Source organism: Dasypus novemcinctus, chromosome 16 (assembly GCF_030445035.2).
Source record: "Dasypus novemcinctus isolate mDasNov1 chromosome 16, mDasNov1.1.hap2, whole genome shotgun sequence".
NCBI lineage: Eukaryota > Metazoa > Chordata > Mammalia > Cingulata > Dasypodidae > Dasypus > Dasypus novemcinctus.
Window position 1 is genome coordinate 64,870,845 of NC_080688.1, and position 23,336 is coordinate 64,894,180.

General features: G+C 53.5%; 1 protein-coding gene across 28 annotated transcripts in view; it reads left to right on the forward strand.

The window, feature by feature from the left end:
* The window catches only part of CTIF (cap binding complex dependent translation initiation factor), a 313,540-nt gene that overhangs the window by 147,901 nt on the left and 142,303 nt on the right, over positions 1-23,336 (forward strand). For all 28 annotated transcript variants that reach the window (XM_058277654.2, XM_058277674.1, XM_058277661.1 and 25 more), the window contains one exon: positions 16,553-16,629. In XM_058277654.2, the coding sequence (XP_058133637.1) occupies positions 16,553-16,629 (77 nt within the window). The remainder of the gene's footprint in view (positions 1-16,552; positions 16,630-23,336) is intronic.

Consider the following 23,336-nt stretch of genomic DNA (forward strand, 5'->3'; position numbering starts at 1 on the left):
AGCACAGGTAGCGGGGTGCCCTTTGGGCTGTGGCAAAGGGACGAAAGAGTGAATTCACTTCTTTCTTGGGAACTAGGTGCAGGTGAAAAGGATCCCTTATAGTCAAAATTACTGTTGAAAACCCCTTCCATGGCCCATGAAGTTCTGAAGGCTTGATTTGGGCACCCATCCCTGTGCAGTGTTACACATGTGGGAAGGTGTCACTTCCACTCTGTTGTAAAGAGCACATGAGTCCGCTGTGCCATTTAAACCTTGTTTCTTGCTCTTGCCTTCAGTCAGTGAAGGTGAGTTAGAGTAAGGGAGACTTCAGTTCCTCCCTTGACTGAGGCTGCCGTGAAGGACGTCTGATAGGTCAGCGGAATGAGCTTTTCATAGACCTGAGCATGGTCAATAAAGAACCTTCTTTTATTTTAAAGTTATGTCCTTTATGAAATGACAGCGATGGCAGATGGGATGTCCTTGGGCAAAGTAAAACGTTGGCAAGCCTATAGCAGTTCCCCCTGATTGTAATTTAAATTCTACTGGTTTATGACATTCAAAACGTGGGGAAGGACTAATTGAGGCCTACTACTTTATTTACATTAAAGAAACTTTAAGCTTTGTACATTTAAGAATAAACAGAAGGAGAATACCCTGTTGAGTTTTTTCCCTGTAGAGGACTTGGCCTAAATCTCTCGCATCCGTCAACCAGGACATTCTGCTTTGCCTTGAGTGTTAACTTCTTAGAGTGTTTCTGACCCTACAATAAAGCATTCACTTCATTTTTTTTTCTCTCAGTACATTTGTCTCTAAATTATTTTTTAATTATTATTATTTTGGGTATACCTATTGGCTGTTTCCCCTTGTAGAATGGACACCCCACTGTTATGTCCCAAGCACCTAAAACAACTCCTGGCACCCTGTGAGGCGTGAACCAAGGGCAGCCTGAATAGGTTGTTGAGGGAGGGCTACGTGGCAGCCTCCCATCTCTCCAGCACCCACGGAGCCTGCCCTGCAGGTTCTCAGCTGAGCCTAGGAAGAGAGGCCTCCCCCCACCCGCCACGGGTTCCTCTCTCCCTGCACGTCTCGTCTCAGGCCTGGTTCAGCCCCTGCACCGCCCTGCGACCTGCCTGGAGCGGGTGGCCCCAGCTCCACTTCCCTAGAGTTAGAAGCAGCTCACTGCCTGGGGATGCTGCCACGGCCTTGTCCAGGGTGTTCGGGTGCTGCTTTGTCTGTGAGGAGGTTCTCACAAGGCATGAGCTTCTCCTTGCTCTTCAGAACTTACTGGGAATTCTCTGCTCCCATTCCCCTTTGCTGGGGAGTGCTGCCGGCCAGATGAGACAGGGGGGCGGGAGGGAAGTACCTAGTGTGGGCAGGGCCAGGGGAGCTCGGAGGTCTGCGGGGAGCAGCCCGAGGGTGCAGTGAGCTGCACTTCATCCCGCCAGAGTGTCCCAGACGCCCCCCTGCCCAGGAGCTGAGGACGCGGTGGGTCAGTTGGCACAGGGCTGGCCCCATTCTAGGACGAGACCACTGGGGCTTGGCCCCTGCTCCCCTGCAGCTTCCATCCGGGGCATCGACGGAAACATGTACGAAGCCTCGGGACTGGACAGATTTCCTGGCCCAGGGGCTTTGCGTGCAAATGGAGTGCTCTTGGGTCTGTGATTTCACAGACTGTGCCACGGATTTGGAAGGTGGAGGTCCATGGAGCAGGAAAGTAGAAAGAAATCTGGGGGTGCACAGAGGATGAGGGACAGGGCAGGTAGCTCAGAGGGAAATCACCTGGGCATCTGCCCTGCGCCCGGCCCGAGCAAGCCCCTTAGTGTTCACCTCGTTGAATCCTCACAACCAGCCTCTGAAAAGGGCATAATTCTTTATTACCTCCATTTCATAGATAAGCTAAAGAGAAGCCTAAATAAGACAGATACCTGTCCAGGCTGCTGCAGTTAAACCAAACTGTTTGCTCACTCGGCAGCCCAAGAACCTGCACTGCTTAGGGACCCTGGCTCACCCCGAGGCGGGCCTGGCCGACAGGGGCGCTGGCCCCTTTGCCGTGCCCTTCTGGTCCCCCTCTGCTGCTGTGCTCTGACCCACCAGGGGGCAGGAGAGCGACGACCTGTTCACACGCGGCGGCAGGGCGGAGGTGTTTAAGGCGGGGGTCCCTCCCGGTGGTCACAGGTGCCTTTACAGAATCCCGGCTGCTGCTGTTTGCATAATGAGCCACACCAAAGTCCATTGACAGCAGGGGTTCTTAACAAGGGGTCGGTGAGCTTGAATGGAAATTCAAAAAAGCGTTATTCTTGTCCGGAGGTGTTGGTACGGGTGTGATGTATTTATTAAATAATACACAGTATAATGTGGACTTAGTAAGGAGTCGGTGGTTTTCACCGGACTGGCAAAGGGGTCCGTGGAACAAAAAAGGTTAAGAACCCCTGATTCAGAAGAAGCGAGAGCAAAGCCATTGAAGCATGCCCCCTGGGATCGGGCAGTGCAACCCCGTTTTTCTGTTCTGCTTCGGGGAAACGAGAAGCCTCCCCATCTCCTCCAGGTGCCTCGGGCCTCCCTCTCTCCATGGGTCCGCTGTGCCTGCCGTCAGTGTGTCGGGGTAAAGTCATTTGCCCATCTGTTGTGTCGAGGGGCCTGTGGACGTCCTGGGACGGTGACAGGGTCTCATCTTTCTATGTCCGGGCCACGCAGCACGGTACCCAGCACGCATCCTACAGATGTTGACTCCCCACACCCTTCCAGAGTTGGTCATTGCTTCTGTTTCTAAGACTGTCTTTGGGCCTCCCCCCAGGACATAAAACTATCTAGAAATTCGCCTTCCCCTCGAAGTCTGCCGTCTCCATTAGGGGCCAGAGCACAAGTATTGCTGTCTTTGTGGGGGTTTTGGGGGAAAGGGGGTCCCTTGGGGTTATCTCTGTCCTAGACATGCTGTCAGCTAGGGACAGACTTGAGGCCATATGTGTCTAATCCTGTCCTAGTGCCTTTTCTGCGGGCTGCGGACCAGAAGCGGTGTCATTTCCCTCGGCCGCTCGTATCGCTCATGGTCATTGAACTCTTCCGGCCTCTGGGCTGCGGCAGCTTGACGGCTGTCCTTCACAGCTCAGCCGCGAGCCAGGACCCTCAGTCAAGGTGCCGCGTCAGGAGCGCAGCGTCCCTCTGCCCCAGTTCCGTTCTCAACGAGCAGCGGGAACGCCGGCGGGAGCCCGGTGGCCCGCGTCCAGGCCGCCTCCGCACTCTGGGTCCTGCGTGTGTGGCCTGGACAGGCGCTCAGCCGCTTGGTCTCATTCGGAGTCATCACTCCCAGCCTTCCCCTTCCACTCACAGAGGTGCAAATACAGATAAACACACACACAGAGAACCACACAGACACGCACACACAAACACACACATTTGCTTTGGTAGCCCAATGGAAGCCTGATGACTGTCTTCGTAAGTGTTTCTTTCCTTGTAAGAAACAGTCTTTCACATTTTCCTGTTGCTCTTGGTCCCTGTCCTTTGCATCAGTGTTCTCCCCTGCTTTTGCTTTTCATTCAGAACTTAGCAAGTGCACTGTTTGTATTCGACATTACCCTCCTCGGTACCCGGAGGAGGCATGATTGCTATCCTGACTTTGTGGATGTAACAAAATGAACCAATCCCCTTAGAGTCAGATCAGACTGAAATGCAGGACTTTCTTGGTTGTAAGAGACAGAAACCCAGCTCAAACTATGTTAAAAATAAAAAGGTGAATTTATTGGCCCATGAAATTAAAGGAAAGCTTAAATAGTCGTAGGAAAGATATAGGCGGGGCACAGAGGGGCGCATATTTTCATCTTCATTTTACACAAGGTGGAGTGGGGTGCTGCGTAAGGTTAAAAGCGTGCGCGGTTATCTGGGCTCAGGGGCAGAGCGGGCCCGGGTTGCCTGAGGCGGGCGTGCGGGTTGTAAGCCAGGGCTCTTTGGCAGTGACGGTGAGAAAGCCCACTGGAAGGAACGGAGGCTTTTCTTGGCTTACTGCGTCCAGGGAAGGCTGGCGCCTTCCAGCGACCAGCCTGGTACCTCAGCTCTCAGCCAGCGACGGCCCCTTGGAGGGGATGGATGTCATGGACTCTCACCCCAGAAGCTGCCACACACAACATTCACAAAACCTGCCAGAGATCCAAAGACTGTCTTCTAGAAAAATGTCCAGGGCACTGTGGAGCTAGCATCCGGTAATAGAGCTAAGGCAGGGATTCTCTCAGACTGGTGGAGCTTTAGGTCATGCCCCAGGATTTGTGGGGGTGCACGAAGGCCGGGTGGGGTGCCCCGGGCTCAGGGCAGCCTCTGGATCTCTTCCCCGCCTACCTTTATCTCTATTTTTATATTGGGACTCCAGCTAAGGAATTGTTTTTAAAAGAGCCTCTGTTGATTAAAAAAAATAAATGAAAAGTTAGGAAAACACTCCTTTTAAAAAGGGGGAGAGCCTCCCTGCCCCCCACCTTTCTTTCTGAAACACGTCGGCTTCTCTGAATAGCCATGCGGCCTAGAGGTTTCAGGAATTTCGGAGACATTACCTGTTTATTTCTGCTAGGACGTGACCCACACATCCTGCCCGCGCTGAGCCAGACTTTGGTAGGGTGACTTCTTAGAGGCTGTGGAAAAACATGGCCCTCAGCAGGAGGAAGGCTTGTCTATTGAAACAAGTTTATTGTCAGAGGAACCGTACTTGGCATTTTATGGCCCTCTGAGTTGTCAAGAGCGTAGGGCTCTTGTGTGTCGTTCACCCCTCGAGCTGTCTGTCCGCGTCCAGGCTCGAGTGGCCGGAGCTGCAGACGCAGGAGCTGGCGGGTCCCGGTTTCCCAGCTGGCCCAGCGGCTGGTGGTGACAGCTGGCTCTTCTTCTGCGCCAGACCCTTCCTGGCACCCTCCATTCCGGGTCCCCTGGAATTTTCTGGAAAGAAGGAAGCCATTTGTTTCCATTTATTTAATAAGCATTTGGGGGAGTGGCAGGAGCCAAGAGGCAAGCTGGTGTACAAGAGGAGGGGGTGGTGGTTTCCAGGAGGCTGGGGCAGCGTCGCCCTCCAGGCGCGGTGGGTGGCCCTGGAGAGAGCAGGACGGGGGCGCAGTGCCTCCCTGCGCAGCAGGCCGGAGCCGTCCTTCCTCAGCCTGGGCCAGCGGCCTCACACTTCTTTTCTAACCCCAGCATTTCGTGAGCGTTTCCTGTAAAAGACCGTGTTGAGGGCGGTTTGTCTGGGTCTTCTGTCCTCTGGGAGGGTCCTCAGCGCAACAGCAGGAGGGGTGCTTTTATTTGTACAACGCTTTCTCCCTTGTCAAAGGGCCGATGTTTGAGAGAGAAGGGTAACAGACCTATAGTTGGGCCCACCTAATCTCTATCAAACCGAGGTCCAGGTTAAAGGTCAGAGGTCAAAGGTCACAGAGAAATCTTCCTTGAGGCTGAGGTGGGTTTGGGATTCCAAACCATAAAGGCCTTAAAATTGAGCTCTGTGTTGCATTCCTAAACCTGAACGGGGCAGATGGAAGGGCACTGGCACTGCAGCAGGCCACTAGCCCAGCCCCACCCCTGCGGCCACCAGCACTGGTCTGGAGTCAGAGGGAGGCCTGCCGACAGACCATGGGGCGGTCCCTGGGCCCACAGCACATGCGCAGCCTGGCGCCCTGCAGAACAGACCTGGGGAGGGTGTCCCAACCACGCCCCACAGATACCTGGCTCTCCATCTGGTGGGCCGGGGGCTCCAGCTTGGGGCGGGGCTTGCTCTTGGCCACTCCTCCTCATTTCTTTTTTTTTTTTTTTTAAGATTTATTTATTTTATTTCTCCCCACCGCTTTGTTGTTTTTTACTTGCTATGTCTGTTTGTCTTCCCTATTTCCCCAGGAGGCACCGGAAGCCAAACCCGGAACCTCTGATGTGGGAGGGAGAAGCCTAATCACTTGCACCACTTTCACTCCCTGCTTCATTGTATCTCTCATTATGTTTTTCCTCCCCATGTCTCTTGTTGCATCATCATGTTGTGTCACTTTGGCATACCTGCCCATCACATAAGCTCACTGTCTTCTTTAGAAGGAGCTCTGCTCCCTGCTTTGTTGTGTCTCTCATTATGTGTGTCTCTTGTTGTGTCAGCTTGCCGCACCTGCCTGTCATGCCAGCTCGCTGTCTTCTTTGGGAGGCACCAGGGACCTCCCATGTGGTAGGCGAGAGCCCAGTCGCCTGAGCCACATCTGCTTCCATCCTCCTAGCTTCTTGGGACCCAGGCCAATGGGGTCCGAGGTGGGGCAGAGCAGAGCCCCCTGATGCCCCAAGGGGTTACCCCAGCCTCTCCTCTCTGCCCTGGTGCTGTAGGCTGTGTGGTGTGCAGGTTGAGAGGCTGCTGCTAACTAGTCCAACAGCCTTGGGCAACTTCCTTGATCTTCCCAGGCCCCCTCTTCGTCCTCCCTAAAAACGGGGCTGGTCATACAGTGGAATTCCCTGCTGAACCACTTACCTTACAAATTCAGCCCTCTCTCCCGGCAAAGGAAACCCCTTTAAAAGCCTCTCAGGCAGGGCGCAGCTCAGCACGTGCGAGGAGTATGCGCAGACCCGTATCTTTCACCTCAGGAGGCCCCTGCGTGCAAGCCGGCGACCTCGCCTGGTGGACGGTGATAGGGACAGAGCATTTTCAGACCCTGAAGGAAAACTGGCTGTGCTGGGTGGCTGGCAACTCAGTTGGGGGTCTCCAGGAAAGTGCATTCTGCAGGAAAGGTCAGGGATAATGAGACCACGGGGGCACCACCCGGCCTGCTTCGGGGGTCTGAGAGGTGGGGGGTGGGACTGCTCCTACCCCTGCAATTCAGAGACTTGATGCAGTGCGTGGGCTCAGCCAAAATCAGGCTTCCCATACCCCTTCCTCCTTGTCCTTCCTTCTTTGTGTACAAACATTTACTGGGCACCTCCTCGTGCCAGGCCCTCTTCTGGTGCTGGGGGCTCTATGGCCAGCGAGACAGGTGGGCCTCTGCCTTCCTGGGACTCAGCTCCAGAAGTGGGACTCGAATCCAGGGGCTCTCCTCCACCAGCCCAGCCTGGGGACCAGGTCTAGGGGGGCACAGGATGACGGGGGGACAGCTGGGCCCCCACCAGTACTGGGCGTCATCCCCGGCCCTCCTGGCTCCTCGGTGCCCCTGCTAAAGGGCAGGACAAGGGCAGGGCCCTCCCCCTGAGGCAGGTGGCACCAGGTGTGCAGGAGGCCCTACTCCAGCATGACCTCGTCTTAGCTTGATTCAATCTGCAAAGACCCTTTTTCCCAACAGGGTCACATTCCCAGGAGCCAGGGATTAGGACTGAACATATGTTTTGGGGGAACACAGTGCACCCCACTAGAGAGGGTCAGGAAGATTTGTTCTGGAGCCAACCTACCTGAGTCCTGTTAGGCTGCCCAGTCGGCCATCAATGTCTACTGAGCACCCAGATCAGTCTACTGAGCTCTGCCCCTGGCCCTCGGAGCACAGCTCCCCACATCCCGCCCCTGACCCCAGCGCCGTCAGCTGCCAGGTTGAGGCCGTGACACACCTTCTCCTCTCTAGTGCTCCTGTCGAGCTCCTTCACCAGCTCAGGGGTCACCACCTTGGCAGAGCCTCCTCTGACCCCTCTCCCGAGCTGCGCCGTCTCTTGGCACTTCGGCCATGGCCCGTGGCACACCTCTAGGGCCGGCTGGGTCTTCGTCATCCTGGCCCTCTCCATCGGATGTACCTGGCACATAGTAGGCCTTCAGTGCTGAGTGGAGGGTGGAGGGGTGGACTGACACGGATGGCCTTGACAGAGAGGCTTCCTTGGCTGCCACACCCCACCCCGGCTACTCCCCTCTCCTGCCCTGCCGTGCGTGGCTCCATAGTATTTTTTTCACCATTTGTCATATCATATTCTTATTGGTTTGTTGTCTTTCTCCTCTCGTTAGAATGTATGAATGTGTGCTCTATAAGAACAGGGATTTTGCCTTTTTTTTTTTTTAACTGCTGTTATCCCCAGTGCCTAAAACAATAATATTTGTGGGATGGGTGGAAGGAAGGATGGATGGGAGCGTGTGGCCTAGTGGAAGTACATCACTATTGTCATAGGGCCAGCTCACCAGGGCCACCAGACGCACGTGCTCTCCTTGCTCGGTGTGTTGACTTTGCCTTCCCACCCTTGCCCTCCCCCCCTTGCCCCCAGACCCAAGAGTTATTTGCTTATAGCTGTCATCTCAGGACAAGGCCCCTGCACTCCCAACCTGAGATGATGAACCGTCAGGGGTAATTTACGGGGCCAGTGGCTCTGCTGGGCCTGCCCTTAATCCTTTGAAAATACCCACTGCCCTGGGGCGTGAGAGACCAGCCTCAGCCTGCCGGGGAGGCTGAGTTTAGGAACATGGTTTTACAACCAGGGCACTGGGGTGCTGCCCTGCAGGGCTGCATCTTACCCCAGCACCGGCCGTGGGGGTTGGGGGGCGGGGTGGGGTGCCTGTTTCACGTGCGCTCTGCCAGTGCTGCACGTGAAGGAGGATTCTCTTCCCTCGGTCCCTGGAGAGGCTTGGTTTATATAACCCACCTGTCTCCCAGGCCCGCTTAGCTATTGAGCGTGGTTAGGGGTTAGACTGAGGGGGAGCAGCCGCCGGGCAGCCGTCCTGCCGTGCGCGGAGCTCGAGAGTGCCTGGCTGTCACCTGGAGGTCTTGAAGAAGAGCAGGCCAGGCCTGCCTTGCTCCGGGGAGGCGCTCCAGGGCAGGCCTGACCCCTGTTGGCCAAACACACCGGAGCCAGCTGGGAAACCAGAAGGCCGGTTCTCCCCTTCAGGGTGGAGCTGTGCCTGGACTGGCATCCGCACGGGACGCCTTCAGAGCCTGAGCAGAAGGATTCGTTGAGCAGAAAATTAGAGCAAAGGCCACCGAGGCTCTTAAAGCATAACACTGACAAGCCTGATAAAACGCGTCTTCTCTCCCCGGGGACCTCTGCTGTAACCCACGCCACCATCTCCCTGGCTGGTCCTCGAGCCCCTGAGAAATTCTTCTGCACCCACTGTGCCCCGCTCCAGATAACTTACAGTCACTCCTGTCATTGGGCACCCTGGCCTAGCACATGCCGCCCTTTCCAGCCCTGACTTATGGGTCACGTTTTAGGGCAGTAGCTTCCCAGAGGTAATTGGGTGGGAGGGGGAGGCACTTTCCTTGTGGCTGGAATTGTTTTTCTTTTTTTAACACTTGACATTCCGTCTGCCTGGAAAAGATTGCCTCCAGATATTTTCTTCTGCAGTTTTCTTTGAGATATAATTTACATATGTGAAATTCACCCTTTTAAAGAGGGCAATCGGCTGTTTGGTTTTTAGTATATTCACAAGGTTCTGCAACTATTACCACGTTTTATTCACCCCATGCTGATTACTAGTCATTCTTCATTCCCCCACCCCATCTCAGCCCCTGGCAAACACTAATCTACCTTCTGTTGCTATAGATTTACCTATGCTAGACATTTCATATTAAATGAAATGGTAGAATACGTGGCTTTTGGTCGCTGGCTTTTTTCTCCAACAGCAAATTGTCTTTTCACAGTTTATCTGTGTGTAACGTGTCAGTACTTCCTTTTTATTGCCATGTCAAAGTCCATTATGTAGATGTGCCACTTTTTGTTTCTCCCATTTCTGTGTTGACCCACACTGGGCTTTTTTCTACTTCTTGGCTGTGGTGTACGAGCTTTTGGGAGAACATGCTGTTTTCGGTTCGCTGCCTGGATCTTCTTTATCCTGTAACCGTGAGGACATGTCCTTCCGTGGGAGGGAGTGGGTGTGCATCGCGTTGCACTCCTACCATGCGAGGAGAGTTGAGTGTCCACTGGATGGAGGCCCTGGGCCCTGCCGCCCCGGGGTCCCAGGAGAAGACCGCACTGCACGCAGCAGGCACAGCTCTGGGGGCAGCTGGAGGAGGGCCTTCGAGGAGTTAGCTGGGGCCAGTGAGGGGGGAAAATGGGGCACCCCGAGTGGTGAGCCCCAAGGGGCCCTGGGTGGAGAGCAGGCTGGGCTTCTGTGAAAAGGGATGCAGGCTGCTCCAGGCTGGGCTGGGGGACCCTGTACGCCGACCTGGGGCCGCTGATGGCGGGAGTGTCTTTGTGGAGTGACCGAGGCCAGAGGTGTCATGACCAGATAGACTCAGGTGAAGTGCTCTGGAGGAAATTCCAGGCAGGAGATGAGCCCGCCACACGTCCACACACACACACCACACACCACACACACATCACACATCACACATGCACACAATGCCTGCAACACGTGCAGTGCATGTATGTAAAACAACACATACAACATACTCGTGCAGAACAACACGTGCCATGCACACAAAACACACGTGCACACTAAACACCCAAGAAGATCCTGGTGCTGGTGGCAGCAGCCCATTTCCTGAGGCAGATGACTTGGTTGAAAACGAACCCTCCCTTTCATTCAATCACCATTTGGTGAGCTCTGGCCTCGGCAACCTCACGCAGTGAATCGCTCATGATGTAGGGTGCAGGAGCGGCCCTGCCCCACGTAGGCTTTGGGCTTCTCATCCTCATCCCCAGGACAGAAGTGACTCTGGGTCAGGATGGCTGTCCCTGCAGGCATCCCCTTCAGAGTGGGTATCTATTAAGTACCTATTATATGCTATTCACTGTTCTAGGTAATTTTCAGATAGTATCTCATTTGTAGTCTCAGCAACCTTATGAAGCAGATGCTGCTATTATGCCCACTTTACAGATGAGGAAACTGAGGTTAAGTTGGCCTATCCTAAGTGCACAGCTAGCAAGTGGCAGAGCCAGAGTTCATTCCCAGCTTGGCTCCTGGGTACGTGCTCTAACCACGGCCCATGCTGTCTCGTGATGGGTAAGACAATCCCTTGCCTGCAGTTGCTTAGCTAGTGAGAAATGCCCCAGGACAATGTTTTAAGCAGCTCTGTCCAGTTTTCCAAAATTTAGCTTGTTTCAATTTCTAATTAATTTTTAGCCAGTTATTCCGGCTCTGTGCTGTATATAACAGTGAAGAGTCACCATACAAATCCCCTGCGATGGGGACTCCGTGGAAATAGCCCAAATGTCTGCAGGGAATGGGTTCTCAAATAGGTGATGGTGGTCTGCAAAATTACATCTAAAATATGATCCTGTTTTTTGTAGAAAAATAACGGTGCATTTGGTCACATGCATGCCTAGGAAAAGGACTAGGTGGCCCTGCCAGGGGGGTCACGGGGCTGTTTCGGGTGTGGGCCCCACATGGTGCCTCGTGTCCCTGGCTGGCCTGCCGATTCCGCCTCGTCTCTGATACCCACGCGCTGCCCGAGAGAAAGAGAACACAGCGAAGGCAAAGGCACTGGGATGTGGGATGTACTGGGCTTTTTTCTGCTGAAATGAATGTCCAGTTCTAGACTGGTTAGGCCTCCTCTAATGCTGGGTCTCATCTCAGGGCCGGGAATGCAGTGCTCCCCTTTTGCCCCTGGGTCAAGCGTAGCTCCCCCCTTCCTTAATGAGCTAGTGGCAGACGTGACCTTAGTAAGCCGATTACCCGGTCAGCATCCAGTCCCTGCAATCCGGCTGCGTTCAGGCTGGGACGTTCCGACAGTTGAAGACCCGGGTAGGAGAAGGAAGTAGACACTGAGAAAAACAGTCCACCAGCTAATCTGGTTCAAGGATGGCTTGCCCTTCTCAGCCCCAGATGCGCTGGCCGCAGGCTGACTGGGAGGCCCTTGGCACCCGCAGACATCCTCCCTCTTCTCAGCGTGGGCTGGAGATGGAGTGGAAGCACGCCCACACGCACACGCACCGCGCCCTTAGGCCTGACCTCTCCCTGGCTGAGCCATGGGAGGGCCTCCCACTGCCTTGCCTGTTTCTTGCCTCCTCCTACCTCCCACCCCCAAACACTGGGTACGGGACCTCACCTTCTGGGTTGAATGAGACAAGCATTTCAAAACCTGACACTCTAATGCAACATCCATGCAAGAGACAGTGGGTGGCATCCAAAGCCCTTGTCTGTTTGCCCTTCAACCCTCCATCCCAGTCCCCTAACTAGTCTCTGCTTCCTCCCTCCACCAGCTCCCTTCCTTCTCCAAACAGCAGCCAGAGTGAGCCTTCAAAACTGCAAGTCCAAAACAAGAAGTAAAAAAATGAAAACTGCAAGTCAGCTTCTACCCCTCCCTGCAGCAACTTCCCATCACTCTAGTAGACTCCAGATCCTCTGGCCCACCTGGCATGCAGGATGGAGCCCTTGCCCATCCCTGGGCCTCATCTCCACCCCTTTCTGCCTTGCTCACTCTGATGTAGCCATCCTGGCCTTGGCTCTTCCTGTGACATGCCCGGCCTGGTGTGCCTCTGGGCCTTTGCACTGGCTATTCTCCGGGTCACCATGTGGCCCACTGCCTCACTTTGTTCAAGCCTCCGCCCAATTGCCTCCCTCTAAGAGAGGACTTCCCTGACTGCCCGTCTAAAATAACACCCTCCTGACCTTCTCTTGCCCTTGCCCTGCTTTAGTTTTCCTCTTAGCACTTCTATCTGATATTTATTTTATTTTTACTTGTTTATGTGGCTTTTGTCTGTCCTCCCCCTACTAGAATATAACGGATATGAGAGTAATACTTTGTCTTATCCTCTAGAGAAATAGAAATAGAAGATGCAATAGAAATAGAAATTTTTTATCCAATAGAAATATGTCAGCCACAAATGCAACACTTTCTGTAATTGTAGATTTTCTCATAGACTCATTTAAAAAAGTAAAAGAAACCCAAAAAATACACCAAATGTACATAATGGATGATAGAACAATTTTAATAATCTTTCATCAATTGTAACAAAGGTAACTACTGTTTTTAAAAAATAGTACCATTATTTTTTAAAATGCTATCATCAATAATAACAAAAGTTCCACACCAATATAAGGTGTTGGTGGTAAGGTAGTGTATGTGAATCCTGTATTTTATGCATGATTTATAAACTCACAACTTCTCTAATAAAAAAAAAGGAACAGGTGAAATTAATAATATATTTTGTTTAAACCAATATATCTAAAATGATCATTTCAACACATAATCAATATAAAATATTGTTGAGGCATTTTACATTTTTTTGGCACTAAGTCTTCAGAATCCGGTGTGTATTTTGTAATTGCATCTCCATTTGGAAGGGGCACGTTTCAAATGTTTACTAGCCTCATGTGACTAGGTGACTAGTGGCTGCTGTGTGGTCACTGTGCAGGTACAGGGCAATAATCCGACCGTGTGGGACCCAGCAGTGTTGGCATCACCCAGCAGCTTGTTAGAAACGCACCTTCTCAGGCCCTACCCCATACCGACTGACTCAAGAAATTCTGGGGGTGTGGTCCAGCAGTTGGTATTTTAATAAGCCCTCCAGGTGACTTGGATGCCCACTAGGGTTTGAGAACTCCTGGTCCAAGCAAAGAGCTGAGCTCTTCATCACCTGCCAGTCCCCTTCCCTGCCAGCACTCCACTGCAGACCTGCTTACAACACAGCGACCAGGGCAGTGCGTGATGCCCAGGATGGGCAGAAAGTCATCTGGGAACATGCTCCCATTCCATGAAGAGCAGGATAAAAAGGGCTGGAGTTGTGGCCTGCCCGAGCAGGCGGTGAGCTGAGCAGCTTTGCTTGCCGCCATAACTTGCCCCCATCCTTCCTTCTTGCCAGTGACTTTAAAGACCAACTACCGGCCCGACTCAGTGGCTAACGTGATGGCACATGGGTGGCCCAGCCCATGTGGGCACTCTGAGGCCCTTGTTTTGGGGGGAGTGGGGGGTGGGCAGCCCCTTGATCTGTGTCCATTGGTCCCAACCACCAGCCCAAGTCTGAGGAATATGGCAGCCAACTGAAGGAGGTCCTCCACTGGAGCTTGTGTAAATACACAGTGTGCCCCATGTTATGCAGGAAGAGGCTCCTGGTGCTGGAAAGTTGGATGTACTGTGCCCCAGGGAAGCTTGCGAGGGTCATCATTGATTCACCTAGACACCAAGCTGAGGCTGGGGCCCCAGGTGGCCTGGTGGGTGGGACTGGCCCTTCACAGCCCTGGTTTGGACAATTCCTGGAGTGGAGAGGGCTCAGGAGGCGCAAGGCTTTGTTCTGTCATCCTTACCAGCCGACTTCTGGCCCCCTACTGGGGTCTCCGGCCACCTGCCAGAGAGGACAGAGCTTCTCCATCCTTCCCCTGCTCACTGGGAGTGCCACAGGCTTTCTCCAGATTCCCTCTTCTTCTCTGACTTGGGTGAGGGCTGGGGCCAGAGCAGCCTGGTTTGTCCTGGCACTCTCAGTCCTGAGCAGAGTGCCAGGATCATGGGGAGGGTGGTGAAATTGATGATGATGATGACAATGACTATGATGATGACAACATTGGAGATAGTTATTGAGGCTTACTATGTACCAGGCATTATTCTAAGTGCTTTACATGTTTATTAAGTCCTTTTTACCTTCACAAGGACTATGAAGCTGATACTGTTATTACACCCATTTTCCACGTGTGAAAACTGAGGAACTTAGAGATTAGGTCATTGACGCAAAGTCACACTGTCATCCAGAGGAAGAGCCAGGATTTGAACCTCACAGTCTAGCTCCAGAGCCCCTGCTTTTAACTACTATAATATTTTATGTACATATATACGTACCTCCACATACATCTGTATACAAGCATTAATTTGCGGGTTGGGTGGATGGCTGTATAGATGGACACGGGGCTTAGCAACGGCTTCATCAGAGGCCCAGCGTGCTCCGTCGGGCCACCTGAGCCCTGGGGAGGGCCAGGACTCCACGCCGTGGTATGTCCCCAGGCCAGCTCCCCACTGCTGCTGCCATCGCGTGGGAAGAGAGGCCAGAATCCGAGCCAGAGCCCAGGACCCCAGCCGTGGAGCTGGGTCTCTCCCAGGTGCGGGGAATGCCAAGCGCTGCCCATAGCTCCCTCTGTCCAACCTCCGAGCCGAGATCCGGACCACAGGCCCCCGCTCGGGAGGGAGCCGCGGCTTCCTGTCCATTGTCTGCTTGGGGCACTCCCAGCGGGTTCCTGAAGTGACCTGAAGAGGCTGGGAGGGTGGGGGGGAGGGAAGGGGGCCAGCCCAGAACGTGGTCGGGGTGGAGAGAGGGGAAACAAGGAGGGAAGACTTAGTGCTTTTCCTTGTTTGTGTTTTGTGTTAAAGAAAGCAAATAATATCCTCTGCGAAAACCATTCAACAAAGCACATCCGAAGGCGCCAGAGCCCCATTGTGGCTGCACAGAGCCCGGAATTCATTCATGCCTCCTTGGCCAGATTGTTAGAGGCAAGAGGCACGGGGATGTTACTACAATGTGTTTTGAAATGCGTCGTTCCTGGACTCAATAGGGGTCCCTGCTTCGTGTGTCCCCGCCATAGGGGAGCAGGGCAGCCAGCACCCCAGACCCGTCTAGCTTTAATTCATTGTGGGACTTCTCTGGGCCTCAGGCTCCCTGTCTGAAGTGGGGGTCAAGCTGAATGGCCTCTTACTGACCACTCTCAGCAGCCTGGGCTCCCTCTCTCATCGGGGGCACACCCAGGGCAGCCGCGCCGTTGGAGGGGGGACGAGACTCAGGTGGCGGAGTCTGCATCCAGGCCTGTACTCAGGTGACCCTGAGCCGAGCCAGACCCTCAGGCCTGCGTCCCCCCTCCCCCACCCCAGACAGCCCGTCACGGAATGGCCCAGCTCTCCCCTGTGCTCCCTCCAGTACATACTTTTGGTGGGGGCTGGAGTTGGGAGTGGGCTGAGGTTTTGCGACAGCAGGGGGGTGGTAGGTGCAGGGCCATCCGCCCCGCCTCTGCACAGAATTCTGCCTGGGCCTGGCCTTAGCAGGAGTCGTCCTGTGGGGTAGGCAGAGGGTCTCTCTCGAACCTAGAAGTCATGGTATAAATAGCTATTGCCATGAGGGTGATGACAAACAAAAGACTGTCCTCAGAGTTTTCCCTAGTTCTGTCCTAAAGTTTAAAGAGCTGTTTGTTTTGCGTCATCTATTAATGTAAAAAAAAAAAAGATAATTAAAAAATAAAATAAAATTTAAAAAAATAAATAAAATAAAGAGCGATTTGGCTCTTTGCAGGATTTTCCCTAAAATACTCCTGAGGGAGATCTCAGGTAAGAGCTGCACTAAGGAGCTGGGGCTCCGAGAGGTGAACCCGGGGCCCCGTGATGTCCCCTGCACGGGTGCAGGCTCACAGACTTCATCTCCCTGCACTTCCCCACAGCCCAGCAAGGGAAGTGTTAATGCCCCCGTTTTATTAGCAAACCTGGGAAGTTTAAGAAATTAGTCAGACGACCAGTGAACTGGAATGTCTGATCCTAGCCTTGTTAATTCTCTGCAAGACCTTGAACTTGCTCATTCACCTCTTTGGACCTGAGCATCTCATCTGTAATTTGAGGGCTTGCATGGGATGAATTCCAGGGTGCATAACCACCTGGTGGGAATCTCAGTGACGATAGTAGTTTCCATTTTTCAGCCTGGATTTGGTCAGTAGAGTCTTTTTTTTTTTTCTTCGTTTTTTGGTCATAGATGTTGCTACACTGAGGTCACTCCAGAAGTCCTCTGCTCTCTTTCAGAAGTCACTAATGACCTCCCGTCTCTCCCCACAATGCAGGGTTACCACCCGATGCCCCACGAAGCGGAGATTTCACACACAAAGAAGTTGTTCCGAAGGAGGAGAAATGAGCGGAGGTAGGAGAGGCTCCACCTGGAGCTGCCGGTTCTGGTCTGGGCTTTGCTTTCGCCCAGCTGGGAAGGATGAGTTGGCGGTGGCGGCAGGGCTGGTTCCAGGCTGAGAATCTCCCTTGGGTAGAGGTGGCAGCGCTTCTCTTGGTGGTTGAGGCAATGGATCCCCCCCATTGTCTCCTCTTCCCGGAGGGGAGCCTTGGGCGGGGGAGACGGTGCCCAGGTTTTGACGTTCAGGAGAAGGGCTCTCCCCACTGACCTTCCAGCCACAGGAGCTGCATCCCTGGGGGGACGGGGACCCAGCTGACTGATGTTCTAGCACATGGCCTCCAGGAGGCTCCCGGAGCTCAGAATTCCAGGGGTGTCTATCTTCCCTCCTCTCCAGTCATTGGCGTCATCCCTGGGACGTGCCGGCCCTGCCGTGGCAGGCAACACACGCGTCTGCATCTGTACGTGCACCTGCTCGCGAGTGCCTGGGGAGCTCACCGCAACCCAGGCCCAGCTGGGCTCTCGTTTCTCAGGGCCGGGACAGGCGCAAGGCAGGGCCCTGGGGGGAACGCGCGCCGAGGCCAGGCCTCCTGGGAATGTGCACATTCAATTTTTAAAAGGCTTTCTTATCTGGAAAGGTCTTCAAGATTTATTTTAAATGGGAAAAGCCGGGTACAGAACAAAATCCCTTGAATGGGGCCGTTTGTGCAAAAGGGGAATGAAAGAGAGTCTGTTTTTTGCTTGAATAAGCATAGATTATTTCTGGTTGGAAATACCAAAAAAAAGGCTTCTGCCTGGAAACAGGGTTTTCCTAAAATGGGTATTGATCTTTAGGGAATTTCTTCTTAGATGAAGATTTTACTTTTGTCTTGTGGTTTCACCTTCAACAAACGGAGAATGTTCTCAGGGAGCCAAGCAACAGTCCGGCCGACATCCCTTCCTCAGAAAATGCTACATGCCTTCTCCATTCCTGGCTGCCAGCCTCCCAGAGGCTAAGGGCCGTGGCTGAGCAGTGTCTCTGATCCTTCCCTCCGTGGACGAGGAGGATGAGAAGGTGGCCACGAATCTCGGCGGGTGGAGGACTGGGCACCCAGGAGGCCTTGAAATCAGCAAGTGGATCCCGTGGGTCGGAAAACATTTGCAGAGGACATTAAATGCACAGCTTGCTGGGAGGAAGGCAGTCCTGGCTCGGAAATCAGAACCAGCAGGCACTTCACGCCACAGCATCATGAGGGAAAATGATGCTGGGAACATTGGTCCAAGCCCTACTCCTGGGCTGGCCAGGGGATGGCGAATTGCGTCACGTGTGCGACTCTTTTGCTGGGCAGCACCACCAAGGCTAATTCCTGCTTCCTTGGTTCCTGGCCAAGGGAAGAAGTAGGGGGCACCCCCTAAAGGAGGGATGGGATCCCCAGGCTCCGCGTCTCTCCTCCCCGTCCCTGTGGTCCTCACGCAGAGGACACTGAGAACGTGTGTCTCTGCGGTGTTGGCAGTCCCCGAGCTTCCGAGGGGGAAGCCACCTTCTGACCCAGGCAGTGGCAGGCGCGGCTCAGCGGCCGGGTCATCTGGCCCCTCCATGCCCAGGCCAGGTCACCTCACTCAGCAGGGGTCCCCTGAGCACGGAGACCGTGCCAGGCCTGCGGAAAGCAACAGCCTGACCCAGGCGTGCAGGAGGCGAGCACAGGGAGCAGGGACTGGGAAGCGGAGCTTCCGCCGAGCCGCGCTGGCGTCGACTCCCGGTTTAGGTCAGCACCTCTTGAAAAGGATGTGGGCCCGGGACAGGACAGGGCCCGAAGCCAGGCAATAAAGATGATTAAAGGGATGGAAAATATGTCCTGAGAGGAAGGCGAAGGGGACCGGGTCGGGGAAGAGGCTGAAGAGAAAGAACACTGAGGCCGTTCCAGTCATGAGAGAGCCCCACGGCAGGCTCGGGAGCGGCTGCCTCCGCCCTCATGGGACCCAAACCGTTGGAAGTAAGTGTCAGTGGGTGCAAGTGGGTTTTCAGCTGGACCAAAGATGAACTCGAGGAATGAACTTCTGGCCACCAGAGAGGGGGTCAGACTCTGCCACCCAGCGCGGCAGATGCATTGCAAGCTATTACCGTGCACCCACAGGTGCGCCACCTTCCTTCCCAATCCTCAGTACAGCGGAATCCTCCACTCGCTCCCCACCTGCAGAGGTCCTGGGGTCCCCAGGCCAGGCGCACTTTCGGGAGAAACGCAGGCAGCCTTGGGGTGTAAGGACCTCGTATGCAGGAAGCCAGAACCAGGGACCTCAGAGTCCTTCTTGGTATGTTGTGTGGTTCTGCCATTTGAGGAGCCGCTGCACGAAGTCATCAGGTCGGCCTTTAACCCCTGCACCTGGTGACAGGTAGCAGTGGGCTCGCTAAGCCCCGAGCCTTTCTATTTGACCCCGGTAGTTAAGACTTTTGTACAGCAGGTTAACCTTCCTAGTTATTCTGGGTTTACACTGCAGGCTTGCATTCCCAAGGCACACCAGGTGGCAGAGGGGCAGGTGACCAGAGGTCGGTGGCTAAGGGCCACAGCCGCCATCTGTGTCATTTCTGATTCCCCCCCTTTACCCTGCACCCCACCACCACTATCATGGGGCAAAGTGGACACTGCTCTCCCATTTAACAGATGGAATAAGTAAGGCCAGGAGGATTCATTGGGATTATTTAGCTAAGACATTGCAGAGCTGAACGTGTCTTTACTGCAGGGGTTCTTAGCCTTTTTTGTTCCATAGACCCCTTTGCCAATCAGGTGAAAACCATAGACCCCTTATTAAGTCCACACGCCACTGTGTATTATTTAATGTATGTATCACACCCGCACCAACACGTCCCCACATGAGTAATGTTTTTTTAAATTTCCATTCAAGCTCAGGGACCCCTTGTTAAGAAGTCCTGCTTTACTGACTCCAAATCACAGGCCCTTTTAATTCCACAACCTCAGGTGAACCTCTGACTCAAAGAAAGGCCCAGCGGGGAGCTGGTTAGTGCCTGAGAGGTGTGGCTCTAAACTCACAGGAAGTGAACTTCCTAGTGCCAAGCTCTCGCCCCCGGGCCGCTGTGGCTCTTCCTGGAATGCCTTCCGGGTTCTCTGGCCTCCTGTCTTCCTGCGGAGTGGCTGTTGCCAGCTTGAAGTAGCTGCAGACTCCGAGCAGCACAGGCCTGAGGGGTTCCGTGATCCCCTGGGCCTGGGGCAGGAATTTTCAAACTGGGATCTGGAGCCCACTTCTTCAAAGAAGCCTCCTTATACCCCAGTCCCAGCTGGCCCCTTGGGAGCACCTTCTGTGGGCCCTCACTGCTTTTGTTTTCCATTTGTTTAAGCCTGAGGATGTTAGGAAGCTGAATAATAGAGTGGTTAAGGCACATGCCCTGGAATTAGACAGCTGGGCTGTGAATCCCACTCCTCTAGTCACTAACTCCGTGACCTTGGCAGATGACCCGAGAGCTCTCTTTCCTCCCCTGTAAAATGGGTGCACTAATTGGGAGGCATAAATTAGCCAGTCCTTGTGGAACCCCTAGAAGGGTCAAGGCAGCGCCCACTCTTGAGGTCCGACAGGGGACCGAGTTATTCTGGAAACGTTTTAGGTGGGCCTGGGGTGCAGATGCCTGCGGTGAGGGCTGGGCTTTCGTCTCCTTATCCCAGAGGCAGGGCCCAGCATCAGTTGTTCCTTCTCCTGTGTCCTCCCTTTCAGGACTCCCCAAGCCCCAGCTGGCTGGGCAAGAGGGCCCTCCAGGGCAGCTGTCTGCAGAAATCCCACATTCCTTTTTTTTTTTTTTTGAGGTACTGCAGCTGGGGGTTGAACCCGGGACCTCATATGTGGGAAGCTGGTGCTTGCTACACCAGCTCCCCCAAATTGATTTTTCTGTTTGTTGTTTGTTTTGTTTTTAGGAGGTATTAGGTATCGCACCTGGGGCCTTTTACATGGAAAGCAGGCACTCAACCACTTGAGCCATATCCACTCCCTAGAAACCCCACATTCTGTGGGCAAGTTTGAGGGTGCTCTGTGATTTAAAATTGCGTTGTGTGTCTTTTTTTCCATTTTGAAGAAAAAATTAAATTCATGGACAGTTCAGGCATTTTCTCCTTAAAAAGATTTCTCAAGGAGAGCAGGTGGAGCTCAGTGGTTGAGCACCTGCTTCCCAGGTACAAGGTCCCAGGTTCAATCCCCAGTGCCTCCTAAAACAAAAAACAAAACAAAGCAAAAAACTCAAAGCTTTGACAACTGGTACCACTTATTTACTTGTGGAAGCTAGTAAAAGATGTTTGCTGATTTCCAACAAAATTATGCATTCTTATATAAATTTACTGATTGCGTGCTTCATGTGTTCCTTGAAGAGCCACATGCCTGCAGGTGCTGTGTTCCCAAACAAGCTGGAGGCCTGCTGGGTGGAAGGGAGCCAGCTGGGGTTTGTCTCCCAGCCCACAGGGATGCGGGAGAGGGGCGCAGACTTCACCAGAGGGCCTGGGCAGCTGAGGACCAACTGCTTGCATTTGCCTTGAGTGTGGTCCCTCACCCCTAGGTGGGGTGTGTTTCTCTCCTCCACCTCCCCCCGACCCAGCCTCCTCTTTTTGAGATGGGCAAACTTAGGTGACAAACGAACATCACAGTCTGTTTCCTGGGAAGCACACTCCTGGGTGGATTCCAGCAGACGGGACGTATTAGGGAATGTCCTCGGGATCAACACCTGTAGAAGGGAAGGAAGGAAGCAGGACTGGGCAGAGGGGCATGTTGAGCTCAGCACAGTCTTGGTTGGAAGCCTCAGCTGACCTTACAGGGAATTCTGAAGTTGGGGTGACTCTAGAGTTGTCCCAAGATGGAATGAGGGGGCTGGGCCTTTAAACCCCCTGCTCACCAGTCATGGGATGCGAACTGCCCTGGGGAAGAGGTGTGACCTTGACCGGGCAGCTGGCTTCATCCAGGGCAGTTTGTTCAGGGGACTGACAGCTGAGCACTATCTGCACAGCACCCAGCCGCTGGAGGAGTGAGTGTGTCATTCCCAAAGGAGGTTCTGGGTGGCACATCCAGCCAGCACCCCAGCAAAGCACTATCGAACTCTTCAACTAGGACTTGCTGAGCAGCACTCCGTGCCGTAGTTTGTGCTCTGAAGGATTCTCATTGCAGAATCAACCAGAAAGTTGTGCGTGATGGTACAGCATCCAAGTGTCATGCTGCAGGAGTTCAGAGAAAGGAGCAGTCATGGGGGGCGGGAGTGGTTGCAGAATGCTCCCTGAGGAGGTGGGGACTGACTTAGCTGTGAGACTAGAGGCATCTTTGGAGGGGAAAGGGGAGGGTGTCTGGGTGAGGAGCATGAAAGCCACAGCTAAACAGGTGCCAGAGCCAGACGTCACCCCCATGCAGAGCCCAGAAACAGAGCCAGGTGGGTGGAACACAGGCTGCTGCTTTCCCCAGCAGAACGAGCTAAAAGGGAAAAGCCGGAGCGCTGGCTCCTGAGGACCCAGCCCCAGGCCGTGAGAAGCCTCAGCAGACCCCACGGGCTCCAGAGCTGGCTCCCTGGCATTTAGAGAGGGGCAGCCAGTGGAGCCACTAGCAGTCCCCCGCCAGTGCCCGTGTGGCCAGGGAGACAGGAGAGCCATTCTCCAGATTAATTTCTTTCATTAAGTGAGGTCTCAAAACAGTTCATGTACTCCGTATGCGAAGCAGATTGGAAGGGGGGAGAAAGGAATACCATGGCTGGACCCAGCTGGCACCGCAGGCCAGAGAGCAAGCTGTCCTCACGTGTCCCCGGGTGGTGAGGAGTTGGGCCATGTGCTGGACTTAGCAGCTCCCACAATTGAGCAGGACTGTGCCTTGGTGTCCTTCAATCCTGTCCCTCCCTCCCACTTCCTCTGCCCATGTGCCCAAGCTCTCACCTTGGGCCAGGCTCCGTCACTGTGCACAGGTGTTAGCCATCGGACGGGATTTTGCAAGTTCTCCGTGATGTCATCTAAGTCACTGATAGAAATGAACAGGACATCTGAAACTAGATAGTGGGAATCAGCACAACCTTGTGAATATACTAAAAACCACTGGGTTTTGCTTTAAAAAGGTGAGCTTTGTGTATGTGAAGTATATATAAAATCTTTTTTTTTTTTTAATGAACAGGTTGGAGTGATGTGGCAAGCCCTTGGGAACCCCCTTCAGTCTTGTTGTTTGAATCGAGACTATGTCAGGCTAGTAACCCTTTGGAAAAAGGACATAGATTTGGTCTGGATGTGACTTGGTCTGTGTGAACCTTTTCTTCCAAACCATCCATCTGGGAAACCTTTGGGAGATTTTTCCAAGTTTTGTAAAGTGGAGCTCCACACACATAGCTATAGTCTCCAGCACTTGGCCTATTCTCCAGCATTCCTCAGGCATGATCAGGGCCATTTATCACCTCGCTTGAAGGGTTCTGGCTTAGTTTGCCAGGGCGGCTATGACAAATACCACTGATTGGCTTAAACTACAGGAATTTATCTTAGGGGAGTTGGAAGTCCAAAACTAGGGTCTCAACAGATCGTGGTTTCTCCCGGAGTCTGTAGCTTTTTGGTGTTGTCTTGTCTCACTCCTTGGGGTTCCTTGACTTGCATCTCTGTCTCTCCAACACATGGTGATCTCTCTCTCCTTATGCCTGCTCCTCTGGTTTCCAATGACTTCCGGCTTCTCCCTCCATGTCCTATTTCCTTTTATTACACAGACTCCAGGAATTGGATTAAGGACCATCCTGATTCAAT